The sequence below is a fragment of the Columba livia genome, chromosome 29, assembly GCF_036013475.1.
Source record: "Columba livia isolate bColLiv1 breed racing homer chromosome 29, bColLiv1.pat.W.v2, whole genome shotgun sequence".
Classification (NCBI taxonomy): Eukaryota; Metazoa; Chordata; class Aves; order Columbiformes; family Columbidae; genus Columba; species Columba livia.
Window position 1 is genome coordinate 423,164 of NC_088630.1, and position 13,842 is coordinate 437,005.

At 55.1% G+C, this 13,842-nt stretch overlaps 1 protein-coding gene across 2 annotated transcripts in view; it reads right to left on the reverse strand.

The window, feature by feature from the left end:
- Window positions 1-13,842, reverse strand: part of LOC102093236 (keratin, type II cytoskeletal cochleal) — a 50,824-nt gene that overhangs the window by 33,958 nt on the left and 3,024 nt on the right. For both annotated transcript variants that reach the window (XM_065043440.1, XM_065043438.1), the window contains one exon: window positions 12,005-12,109. In XM_065043440.1, coding sequence (XP_064899512.1) covers window positions 12,005-12,109 — 105 coding nt within the window. Of the gene's footprint in view, window positions 1-12,004; window positions 12,110-13,842 lie in introns of those variants that run through there.

A 13,842-nucleotide genomic window follows, 5' to 3' on the forward strand; every position in this document is an offset into this window, starting at 1 on the left:
GCCGCTGGCCCCGGGCTGGCAGCACCAAGTGTGAGCTCCAGGCTCCCTCTCCTGGGCAGGTGACACCACTGCAAACGCCTCCAAAGAGGCTCAGAGGCCTCCAAGGCCTGGAGCCTGGAAACATCCCAAACCACCCCCTCCTCTCCTCCAGCAAGGCCAGCCTCCCAAGAGAGGGAAAACAGCTCCCACGCAGCCAGAATCAGGACACCAAAGCGCGGTCACGATCACTGCCCGGACAGAATACAAAGGAGTGAGGCCCAGAGCGTGTTCCTCACCCACCAAGAACTCGTGTCCTGGTGGAAATCAGGCCTGTAACCCAGCCTGGCTGGCCCAGCTTCACTTCACCACACACGGGCCAAAGTCTCGTTCCTTCACAGCCCACACACACTTCCATTGAGCCTGGGGATCTGCCGGGGGAAGGCGAATCTGTCCCCAGTGGAGCCACCAAGAGTGAGCAACGCCTCCCGCAGGCAGATCCCACCAGGCAGGGAACCGACCTGTCACGCTCCCCTCCTCGGTGTCCGGCTTTGGGTGACACCGAAAGCTCTGCTGGCATTGCGCTGTCAACCCCGCACTGAGAAAGGCCACGGACCCTTTCTGGCCTGCAGAGACACACCACTTCTCTGTCCCCTTAGGGCTAAATCCCGCAGGAAACACCAAAAATAACTTTATAACGACATTAACCATGTTTTCCTTTGGAAACTCAGCTTTCAGCCCATCCACTCCCTATGGAACAGGCAACCAACAGCATGCAGGAGCCTTTCTGGTTTTTCTCCCTCCAGATCTGGTCCCAGCGAGTACAGTTGTGCTCTTCCAAAAATACCTCCAAGCCCGCTCCGATTTCCAGTTTAATCTGCCGGTCCCACTTCACCCGCGGCTGCTCCCCCAGTTCCGGCTCATCCCCAGACACAGGGCACGGGACAGGAGAGGGACACATGCTGCAGGCCCAGCTCCGGCTCTGCCACCTGGCGCAGCCGCCGCCGGGGACTGGAGCAGCTCACCCCGAGAATTCAGACATTAGGAAAAGGAACTCGCGCAGTCCTGGGCAAAGACAAGAATTTAATTTCCTTTCGCTGCACGATCTTGGACAAAACTGTGCCTCAGTTTCTCCTATTTGTTTTGCCCACAGGCTAAGATGGGATCGAGTTGAGGGGGTATAATTTAGTGTTCCTAATCAAACTTTCCAGCCCAGGAGGGAGAGCAGGGAGTTCAGCAAGGAGGAGAGAGAATTAACCACCAGGCGGGCAGTGATTTCGTACTGCCCTCCATGAGCATGAAGAGATCTCCCAGCCCACCCAGGGACCCCCTGGCCTCCCACCCCTCCCCTCCCTGGCTTTTGGGGACACAAAACCAGCCTCTTTCAAGCCTGAGGAATCAGCCACGCTGGCTACGGAGCCAATGCCGTAATTGTCTCCAGGGCACCTGGAGAAAGGAGGGGACGGGAGGGAGGGTGGAGGAACACAGCCCGTCCCACCAGCCCATGCACACCTCTCCACCTGGCGCACGGGAGGAGGAGCAGCAGCTGGCACTGGCTTTTTTGCCCGTATAAGGCCAGGTTTTCTCTGGGCGGCCAATCCGGGGAGGAATGTGAACACCTGAGCGCGCAGGGTTTGCACAGCCCGGCCCAAAACGGGAAACTCTGCCCCCGTGAATCCCTGGCTGGGGACAGCGGCCCCGTCAGGGCTGTTCTCTCCTCCAGACTCCCCGGGGTGCCCAAGCCGAGCACAGGTTGTGTTCTGCAAGGCTGGGTTGCCCCTTTCTTTCAACTATTTCCAGTTATTCCCCACCCCAGCCGTGTGAAGCGCCCCTTGGTCTGTCCCGCAGCCATCCCTGCTGCTCAGCTTCCCCCGCGCCTGGCTGGCTGGGGCAGCCCTGGGTCCGCGCCTCCCAGCCAGCACAGACCTGCTGAGGCGGCTTCACCTCCGCGGTGTCCTGAGCCCGGGAACCGGATCATGGGGACTCCAGCATCGCCCGGACACGGCTGGGACTCCCAGCGGTACCAAAACCAGCGTGCGACAGGGCCCAGCGGCTCCCAGCGCTGGCACCACACACCATGGCATCAGAGCAGGAGCAAAGGACACGGGTGACCCAGTACTGAATGCACCCACATTAGGGGGAAAACAGACTAGACCCAAGCTGCTGCCAGCCAGCAGGGACACGGGAGAGACCCTGAGCTGCCCAGCCAGCCCCCGGCCCCACAGCCCTGTCTCCAGGCCCCACCGCAGCGATGCACACGCCAGCTCTGCTGTGACTCCACACGCCAGCGCCCTGACCAAACGAGCCCAAGAATTTCAGAGAAACCGGCGTTCCCTTGTTGTGCTGCCAAGACTCGGTGCCCGCCTGCCAACAGCCCTGGTTAGAGCGGGCCGGATTCCAGCAGGTTGTGTCAGCGCTGGCCTCGGGCGGGCAGGGTGGGAGCGCCAGCAGGTCCCACACCCCCGGGCACGCCAGCGACTCACACGCGGCCGGGCAGCAGCTGCTGCCTCCACACACTCCCGCCCAGCCCAAATTCCTGCGTCTCCACAAGGCCTCGCAGGAAGCCTCACCTGGAACAAAATGGCAGTGAAGTTGCCATTTGATGCTCGGCCGTATTTAATCCGGCACAGGTCTCCAGGAGGACGGAGCCCAGCGCGGGGGCAACCAGGGTGGGGACCAGTACGTGTGGGATGGCAACGTTTGGTTCCCTGGAAGGCAGGAATTAAAACACTTCTCAGCAGCTCCTGACCTGCTCTCGCCTCCACTCACACACCATTTCTGCACAAAGCAACATCACCCCGTGGGAATCTCTGGGAAGAGATTTTGTTTTGCAAGCAGCAAAGGGGCACAGGGAAAAGCAGCAGCTGTGCCCAAGATGGGGACACGAACGAGCCCGTCCCTGCCCGGTGTGCGCGTTGTGGCCCACGCTAACCGGTCAGGCCGCGGCAGACAAGGACATCCTTGGGCTTGGAACAACCAGCCTGTCCAGAGCATGGGGTCCATTCTGAGCACACAAAGGAAAACAAAAAAAAGGCCTGGTCCTGCTACTCCTGGCGATCAGGACTGAGACTCCACAGCCCAGCTCAGGGTCTGTCTGTGCCAGGTTTCATATGCTCCAAGCTCAGGATGGTCCAGAGACCATTCCCAACCTCACACCCACCATCTTCGCTCTGCACAGATGCCCCGTGAGTCCCAGGCAGCTTTCAGAGCTCCGCTGCTGGCTGCACCTCGCTGGCAGGCACCGCCGGCACCAGGACCTGCTCCCTCGGGCCTCTGCAGACATCGGCAACCACAGCTTGGAACTGGGGGTCAGGTTTTTGTCTACTTGAGAGCTCATGCTGAAATGTCAGCTTCTACATCCTCCCTGTTAGCTTCAAGCATGGCTACTTAAACACCACGTGTGCCCCAACACCCTCACCCGGAGAAACAAGTGCTTGTGGGGCATCTGAGGCGGTGGAAGAAGCCTGACACATGGGCACCCTTGGGAAACGGCGACGGTTTGGAGCCAGAGCGCTCAGTTGATCCTCCCAGCCCGACAGACCTCCCAGTGCGCAGATCCACCAGCAGCCCCCAAAGCCGAGGCGGCACATGGAGCCGAGCTCCGTGGAGGGGCCTGGGTGAGCGGGGCAGTGCCCAGCGCGTAGGGCCGGGCACAGAGAACACCCGAGACCGCAGGCTGGACGGGGTGAGTCACGCAGAAGGACGGGCAGCCCAGCTGCTCAGCTCTCCACCCCACCAGCACCCTGGGAAGCTGCGAACCGTGGGAACCGGGATATCGCAGCAGGCCAAGCGACTACGAAAACACAGCTCTTGCTGAGAGGAGATTAAAACTGTCCGTCTCGGCAAAGCAATGACTTAGCGAGAGGAGCAAAACCCCAGAGCTCAGCAGGTCTAGGTGCTCGAGATTGGCTGCTCAGCCTGGCAGGATCCCCGTGGCAAGGGGCCAGGTATTCATAACATAATGGGAACGGTGCTCACCCGTTCCTGCCAGGGCCTGCGCCTGTTTGTGAGATTGCAGACACACCCTTCAATTGAAGGCTTTGGAAAAAAGCTCCGCACCTGGGGAGGGGGGGGAAAGGAAAAAAAGAGAAGGAAGCACTTGAGGGCTGAGGAATCCCAGCTGTGAGTCACGGCGGGGGCTCTGACGCAGGAGCCAACGCTGGGGCCGGGGCCGGGCGGGCCGGCTGCAGCCCTGCCGGGAGCCCCCCAGGACCCACCAGCCCCAGGCTCCTCGTGCAAAGGGGGGCCAGGGCCTCCAGGGCCCAGCTTCTGCTCACACAAACTGTACTGGCTGCTTTTTAGCATTATGGTTATATTTTAGCACTAGCAAATATGGCCTGCGCATTTCCCAGCTTCCTAATGCCCGTGTGCCCAGTTTTACCCACTGTAATGGAACTGAGATCAGCTCCAACAGTCCCCACACCTCCTTTTTGTCCAACAGTTCCCAGGCTGGTAACAACCCAGTGCAACACCAAGAGCTTTGCCCTGGCCGGCAATCTCTGCCACCCAACAAGCGTTGGCCCCTTTGAGCTGCCCCACCAACACGCACAGGAAAAATATTCACACTTCAAAAGGGAACATAAAACATCTGGGGCTTGGCTTCCAGCTCCTCCAGAGCCTCATCGTGCAGCCAAGCGATCTGTCAGCTCCTGATGCAGGAGAAGAGCAGTTGGGCTGAAAGACACCACCATGAGAAAGCTGATTTGGAGCCTTTTGTAGAGTATGCAGGGGTTAGAAATACAAGACGAGGAGTAAGATGACACCAATTCAGATCCACAGCTACAAATCCACTCTGGATTAACACCTGCCTGTCCCACTGACCCCAAGAAGGTGTAAAGTCCCTTGGCCCTTCCCTGGACAGAAGCCTGTCACCTCACCAGGCAGCGCTGCTCTCCCAGCGGGTGACACTGTTTCAAGTCCAGCTCCTCAAGCCCGGGCATGGAAGAACAGTCGCTCTCCTAAGCCAAACCAAAGCTCCAGCCTACCAACAACAGAAACCGCTCAAAACCCGGGATCCCAAATGGCTCACAAACCAGCCAAGGGGGAACAACGCCAAATGTATTTTATTTTAACACTGTGGACCACAAGGCACTAAAAGAAATCCTGCAGCTCATTCGGCCTTGGCTTTGCGCAGGGGAAACCTGAACCATCAAGTTTATTCCTCGTAAGGCCAGAGCAGAGCCAGTATCAGAGAAGGCCTTTTGCTCCCCAAGTGGATGGCTGTTAACCTCCGTGTCAGTGCTTTCTCCAGCCTAGTTCTGAGTGCACCATGGTGCTGCGGAGCGTCTGGATGAAACCAAAGGGCTCCATCCCTACATGCTGCGCTGGCAGCTTCCCGGCAGCCAGCTCACACTCACAGCAACAAACACCTACGGGACGTGTCCTGACCTGAGCGCTGAATTCAGTTCTGCCCGGAGGAATCGCCCACGTACGTATCTGCAGTGTGCTCTGCAGATTATACAACACCTCTTATCTAGGGCAAGAGCGACAAGGGGAGCCACAGAAAAGCCCCCAGCATCCCACGGTCCTGGGGGATCCCAGCTGCGCCACGGCGGAGGATTCAGCGGTTGGTGGGTTGAATTTCAATCCAAAATGGCAGACTGTAACCCAGAAATATGAATGACCACCTTGCTGGAAGCCTCTCAGTCCTTGATGAGACCTTGAGTAGAGTAAGAAGCAATTCAGGGTCACACTTCTCAATCTATAAACTGCCCCTCTGTACTTGCAGCTGTACTGAGGATGCTGCTGGCCACAAGCAGCAGAGCTGGCAAATTAAAGCTAACTCCAGCCTGTTCTCAAGGCCACACTTCACCTTGCTCCTCATTCACGCTGCTGATAACCAGCATCAGCACTGGCCCCTTCTCTGCCACTTCAATACTCAGCGGAATAAGCAAAATTTCAGTGAGTGTTGGCTACAGCGGTACAGCGAGACCAGACTTCTTGTGGCTTTTACGGGAGCTGGACTGGGCCCCTTTGGGAGCCACTTTTGTGCCAATTCCTCTGCAATTTATGGAGAAGTCTGAGCTTTTTGCAAACCATCCCAGCCATGCAAGGAATGGGGTGGGGATGTTTTGACATGGAGTCTTGGATCCCTTACAGATCCCACCCAGCTCCCTCCGTGCTCACCTCTCAGTGCTCTCTACGTGCTCTTGTTTCTCCAGAACATCAAGCAGAGAGCAATTCAGATAGCGTAACTGAGAGAAAACAGACCGCGGACAGCTAGCGCTGCACAGGCCACTGTGAATGTGCAGGGCTGGCAGGAACCAGGCACCAGCTGGATCCCTCACCACAAACCACCCAACAGACACGGGATTTGTGCTGCCTAACCAGATGTATTTAGGATTCCCGATAGGTTAAGCTAACCCTGTGTACATCTCCAGCTTGACTAAAGCAGAGCCTCATCGTAGTGTGGCAGCTCAGCTCCAACCCACATTAGCCCCCTTATTTTCTTTGCTTCCCATTTGCCGCAGGTAAGGTTGGAACCAAGGCTGACAACATTCCCTTATTCTTCAGTTAAATCCTACCCCATAGGAAAAAGTCCAAATTCTTTCTACATCTTCCCAACAAAGCAGAACAGACACATATAACGCACATGTATGTGATAGCCCTGTTCGCAGTGTTTATCACCTAAGAGCCTTGCGGAATTACGTTTAGTCTGCAGCAAGATCCAAACCCAGTTTCAGATGCGGATCTACGGTTCACAACTGGCCTTTACTCCTCCGGTACACTACTCCAGCCTGGATCACCAACGCCCAACGCAGCAGGTCTGCAGGTCCAGGCCTCACTGCGAACCTGCGCTGATCCACGATGTTCTCAGGCACCGGAATTCACAGGAATTCTCGGTTAGTACCCGCGCCTCATGACTCTCTGTGAACCGTGTCAGGGAAGGACAGAAAGGCCAGGAGCGACTCTGCTCCTCAAACGGCAACAGATTTTGCCCAATACGCTGGGGTAGATGAACCCTCCTGCACACACACTCGTGTCCCCCAGTCCGTGCAAATACTGCTCAGAAGCCAGGGGAGAAATCGGGACAGACAGACGGCCCTTGGGCTGGGGAACCTCAGGAGGCGCAGCCAGCTCAGGCTGCTTTTTCCACCTGCCTGGGAAAGGAGAATTCCGAGGCTTGGCCGCCCAGCCCCAGAGGCTTTGTCAGCATTGTTTGCAGCAGGGAACAGGCTCTGGGCCCCGCCTGGCGCTTCCCTTTGTGCATTTGCTGAGCTCTGGTCTTACGGCGTCCATCGCCCTGGGGAGGGAACTGCTTGCAACTAGGGCAGACGGCTCCAACCCACTGGCTTTGGGTTTTGCGCAGAAGGCAAATCTAACAGGCTTCAAAGCTTCCACATCAGCAAATTATCTGACAAGGGCCTTCCCTGACGTCTTGTCAGAGAAATGCCAATGTAAGGGAAGCGGGGGGCTGTTCTCTCACATGTGGAGGTGCCCAGCTTCTGCATTAGATTCAGGAACAGCTCATTTACCCCCTTCTTTCTCTCCCCCAGCCCCTCTGGCTCAGCCCCAGCTGCTCTTTGCCACCCCCGCTTCCCCCCAGTCCCTGTTTTGCCACCCTGCAGCCACAGCGCAGGTGCCTCTGCCCCACAGCAGCTGAACACGCAAAGCGGATCCCGTGATGGGGGAAAACGGGCCGTTCTCCCATCTTATCACACAAGCAAATTCATGTGTGTTTTACGCTATTTCCATAGATATATCACAGAGAGAGGAACCAGGGTGAGCTGCTCCCCATGAGCTCCCACTAAGAGATCCAGCAGCCCCTTTGCCCTTCTCTGCTCTGCAAGAGTCAAAGGCTTTCAGACCACCCTTAGACTGTACACACAAAGTGCTGCAAGGTGCCCACCTGCCCTGGACCCCCAAACCAGAGCAGGGAGCTGAAAGGAACCAGGTTCTGCATCAACCAGTTGCTCCACTGATGACAAATGTGACCATCATCACTGTTTTTCCACAGGAAACCTCCAGGTACCTTCTAGGTAGGTGCCTCCTCTCCTCCCCGTCTCTACACACACAACATTACCAGGTTTACCAGCAGCTTTATGAGCATTTACACACTCAACAAACCATTCTTTTGCCTTGCAGTTGTGCCAGCTCTTTGTAAACCCTTAATACTCTTCCTTTTGAACCTGGACGAGAACCAGGCCACCTCTACCAACACTGCTCACTGTAGTTTATAGCTTACAACTCCTTAGAAAGACTTTCCTCCCTCTCTCCTAAATCTCTGCCCCTCTGAGTCATCCCCTGCACAACGCCTGAAGTCAGCACTTCACACAAACCAGCTGAAGCCGGTCTGAGAAACAACGCAGACACACACATCCAGATCTGGGAACAGCGACCAGCCAGGACCTGCAGCCTTGGCAAGGAGCAGCGCCAAGCTGCTGCTGACGGCACCAGCTAGAAACGCAACCGAGAGAGAACAGCAGCAGAGCAGCTCCCCACCTCCCCCGAAGGTAAAGACCAGTGTTTGGGACACCAACCAGTCACCTGGGAAACCAGAAAGGCCCAGCACAGGCCGGTTTGCTCCTTTGCACAGCTCTATTCCTCACCCCCCAGCTCAGGTAAACGCATCCTTTGGCCTTGGGAGTCCCCTCCCAAATCAGCTCTGCACTGATGTTATCCAAGGCCAAACGAGATTCCTGCTTTCGGCAGCAATAGTACAACCCTCGGGAGGAAAGAGCTCATCCGTACAAAGGCCAGGGGGCACCCCAGGAGTATTTCATTTGATTCCCAAGTCTCAGCCACAGTTACTCTCCTCTTCTTCCTCCCTCATGCTCAACACCCCCGTGAGTCCCTGGGCCCTCTCAGTGAGTACCAGGGCCGAACGCTTCGTACACGTTCCCATGCTCCCAGGATCAACACCTCTGCTCTCTTCTGGCTCCTCCGTGAAGGCCACACTTGCCCTGAGCACTGTGCAAGACGTCAGGGAAGAAGCCACACCATTTTGGAAAGTCCCACAGGTTGGTTGAGGCAACACAGAAAAGGTGCTTTCTCAGGTCATCGTGGCTGCCCTGGTCCAAGGACCAGGCTGTTCGCAGAGCCGACCTGCAGTGGGCTCCGAAATGGTCCAGGGCAAACCAAGAGCAGTTCTCAGGCACTCATCCTGAGTAACAACTGCGGGTATTTTGAGGAAAAAACTAAGCAAGACCTGTTTAAGTAATGGTTAAGATGTGGAGTTAAAACTCAGCCTGAGTCAGTAAGGAATGCCCTGCAGGTCCTGCTCTAGGGGCTGGAGGACAATAAATAATTCAGCATCTGCCCCATTTAGCCACCCCGGACAACAGGAGTCAGCACTGGTCAGGCTGGGAATGTCCGGACAGAGAATGCAGCGGTTACCCCAGCAATTCAGTCCCAGGAGATCCAAGAGCCCTGGGTAATAGCCACACACATTCCTGAAAAGCCCTCACAACTTTCCAACACTGCCCTATTAATTCACTTGCCCCCATGCGCCGGCCAAAACGAGGTCTAATCCCCGACGCAGCGCGGGGGCAGCCCTGCGGAGGAGACCTGCCCGCCCTGGGCAAGGGCCAGCAGCTGCTGGGGGATCGTGCCCAGGCCGGGCCCGAGATCAGAGCCACGCAGGGCAGCACGCAGCCATTGCATGCTCGTGCTGCGTCACCTGCTCTGCAGGGACACCAAGATGCTGGCTGTGTGCGAAGGGGATGTTAACACCTCTCTCCTGTACACTTCTTCACAACAGTTAAGGGAATTCTTCCCCAACATGAGACCATGAATCCCTTCCCTCACACTCGCCACTTCACAGATGAGCTTTTTCCCACCACTCTCTCACATGCTTGAAAACAGGGATCTTCTAGGAGGTAACTGCGATTAAAAGGGTAGGGAGCAAGAGCTGAGCAGTCTCGAGGGCCAGGCAGGAGAGGAGCCGCCCTGCATGCTTCCTTTTGATCTGGGCAGCGAACAGCACGGAGCTGCCCTTCTTTTGATGTGTCACCCTGCAGCTTGTTCTCTGGCAGGAGGGCAGGCCTGCTGCAGCATGACTGCCCCTGGATCCCAGCTGCTGGGGTAACAAAGCTGCATTTCAGCAGCTTCTGTGCACTTCACAGACTTCAGAGTCTCGGGGTTGACCCCAGGGGCGGAGGGGAACCCCCATCCTCAGACTCAGCGCTAACTAAACCCTTGTCGCTCACATGGAAGACACACTAATTGCTAGTGCAACAATAAAACAGGATTAGTTATAACAGAATCATGAAGCACACATCAGGAAACAGCAGAGGACATGCAGTGCCACGTCTAATCTTTGGCCCACCACACACGACTTCGATGAAGGGGGTTTTAACCAGTTACAAAGGACTCAGGTGAAGTGTGCTCTGCTACGGCAAGCTGGGTGAGACCGCTGCCTCCCTCCCCTGCCCCGCGCTGCAGTGAAGGACTTCAGAAAGCTCTCCTGCACTAAAACATTATCACTCCAAAGAAAACCTTCTGCTCAGAGTCAGGCCGCTCTGTGGCGGATCTGAGGATGGAGCTTTGTTCACAGGCCAGGATAAAAATCCAGGCAGCTGACAATAGGCACCTGGTAGAGAAAAGACATCATGTGTGTGGTTTGTGGCTCTTCTTCTCTCATTCTTCCACGCTGCCAGAAAGAGATGCCCATGTTTCCATGGGTTGACATCTCTCAGTTTTTGCCTTTAATTCACAGGCAGCAAAGTGCCAGGAAGAATAAGAACAAACTTGCCCTCAGCTGAGCAAAGGAAATCCGAAAAGCTGAAGTTTCTGCCGTCCGAGCTTGCAGCGACAAGCTGCTGGGTGTCCGGCAGGAGGAAGCTGCCTGCGGGAGCAGACGCGCTGCGGCCAACCCTTGGCTCCTCAGCTGGGTCCCTCCACTGCTGCACTGGTCACGCGTTCTGGGGAAAGTTCAATTCAACCACTTTTAAACCATGTCACCATTCAGAAACGCCGATGAACGGCGCCTGCAAGGCCGTCGGTACGTCTCTGCGTAACAAGGGAAGCAGGCAGCAGATAGGTGCTTACAACAGCCGCTCGCTCTGGCAGCCCCCAACGTTAAAATGATAGAATTGCTGCTGCTGCACCATATTTACACACTACACTTTTCCCTAGGAAACAGCAAACTGTTCAAGTTCAGAAAAATAAAAAATAATAAAAAAGGACATCTCGTTGGCTCCGTCTAAATCGTACTGACTACAAAGGCTGGAGGCAACTCCAGAACCATCCGGAAACGGGAACCTCCAAGTTCTCAGCCCAACTCTGATGCTCGCTTACGCACCATTAGATGCTTCGCCTCTTCTGCCTACATTTTTCCATCCAAGCAGGAGGGATAATTAGCTGCGACTTGCTACACAGCAGTGGCGTGAGACTTAATTAGTCAGAACACTTTGAAGGTACGGTACCTAATTAATATCTGAAGTGGCTGCAGTGATTATTAGGAACAATGGCATAGCTCACAGCTGATGATACAGCTCAGCTCATTGGTATTTTTCATTCTCAAAAGTGCTGCGCAAACATACAGCCAATATTCCACATCAGAAATCTCTGTGGTGGTGGGTGGTTATCAAACTCCTTTTGTGGATGGAAAAACTGAGGCAAGGGCTGCTGGAGCCCAGGAACAACCCCAAACCACGGGACCTCAACCAGGCAGTCGTGGGAACTCCTCGCTTGCTGCCAGGACGGAATGGGGCCGCATTCCGACAGTTCCATCACACGGGCCTGCAGCATTCTGGGTCTGTTTGGAAACGCTCAGCTCAGTGCTCTGTGCAGGTGTTGATGTTAGCAGGCTCCAAAGGGTTGGAGCTTTAAGGGTAGGAAAGAGCAAGCAGGATCTCCTAACTAACCCTCCAAGGCACCGGCGCGCACACACAAATAACGTGGCACATAATTAACGAGCCAGGACAGCTATGGGACTAAAACAGCAACAGGGAGCAGAAGTGTTGGTTTTAACCCTCATCTTCACTTTCCTCTGTCCGGCCTTCAGGAGACCTGGGAGCACATTTTAGCCACGTTGCAAAATGCAGCGAGAAGGGAGTGTAAAAAAGAAAAGTCCCCAGGGCCTTACGCAGCACTGCAGCTGAGATCCACGGGCTCTCTCCTGCCGCGGGCCGTGGAGCCGGCTCCACCTGGCTGGTCTCCCGACAGCTTCCTGCAGGGCAGAGGCAGCAGGCTGAAAAGAAGAGAGAGGCTTTTTTAATGCTATCTGCTAAGGAACTGTCTCCATTTTGAGCTCCTTAGTGTCCCCAGAACTGCAGAGACATTTGTGTTGGCATTATTTTGAGCTGTATTTGTGGCAATAACCAAAGGACGAGAAACATGTTGGTGTGCCAAAGCCAAACGGAGCTAATTTGGGGCTCAGCCACTTCTGAGACACTGGGAAATACTGATATTAGCAATTTAATAGTACAGACTTGAGAGCCAGATAAGAAGTCATCACCCTGTTACACACACACGGGGCTGGTCTGCAGGTCTGTACACGGCCAGCATATAAATAATTCAATAAAACCCACCCCACCACCTTTCAACAAGCAGCAGCCCCAAAGGATCCCCAAGCAGATACTGATCTACGGCTCAGTGCATAAGGAACATAAACCAAGGTGTGTTTGAAGGAGAAGGTCATTCCAGACGGGTGCAGGGGACGTCTCTGTAACTCTCTGGGTTGCCCAACTCCTAGCAACCCTTCATAAAATTTTTCACAGGCAAGCGTATAAATCTCCAGATGAAAATGAACTGCAGGAAGCCTTATTCACCCCTTTAAACTTGAGCACTGAACAGAGAAGTCCAGGTTTATTTTACAAATACCTCAAAGTTCAAAAAACCAGCAGCTAATATTGACACAAGAAGCCAACAGAAACATGCCAAGGGCTGCAGGTTGCACGATACTCCAGTGCCACCCGGCGCACGAGGCAGAAAGCGCAGCTCAGCAGAACCAGAGGCGAGGCCGAGCTGAGCTGAGCTGAGCCGAGCCAGGGGAGCTCGCCCGCAGATTGCCATGAGCCTCAGATGAGGTGCTTCATTACCAAAGTGATCAATGTCACACATTAATAAGCTGCGAGACCTATCAGGCACTTGGGTGAACCCTGAGGAAAATACATGACCAATTGGTTCTCCCTTCACTCCCACGGGGACAGTAAAATCAGCCCAGACTTATGTCGTCTTTAAGAAAATTAACAAAATTAACAGCCCCCAGCGGGGAAGGCACATTTGTCTGCAGCTGAGAAGGCCGAGGAGCTCTCAGGACTCCTGGCAGGAGTCCCAAATATTACGTAGCAGACCTCCGTGGAAGCCGCATCTACATGAAAAGCTCCAAAGCCTTTCTGCGACCTTCCTGAGTCCCCTGAAACACACGTGCAAACACACACTTTTTTCACAAGTTTATCAATGGAATGCAGCAGCTTTTCATCCAGAAGCCTGTGGCCAGCCCGCACACTCACACATCCATCTGAGCTCACTGCGGCAGAAATCAAAGCATTCATTTTGCTTCGGTTTTTTCCCCCCTCCGCTATCACCGTGTGATTAAATAACAAGGAATTCCCATTAAGGACAAAGTAAAATGGAAGCAAAGCTCCGCTCCGCCCTGCGCAGGCGCTGGGCACCGCACTGCTGGGCCGGGCACCCCCAGGCGGGGCCGGCGGCCTCCTCTCCCACGCAGCGCCACGCAGCAGCCCGGGCGGCCCGCGCGCCCAGCGGGACCCAGAAATTCCTGGGAGTCACCAGCTATCTGTTTGTGTGTCAGTCTGCTCCAGCGAGGTTCTTCATCTGTTTAGACAGCACTGAAGGAGCACGACTCCTACCTGCTCTCACAGCTAACAAAGCCACTACGCAGGAACTAAAGCTAGCAGGGATATTAAAACAAGAGAAAATAAGTTAAAATAAGACATTTTTCTCAAGTTTTCCTTCTTA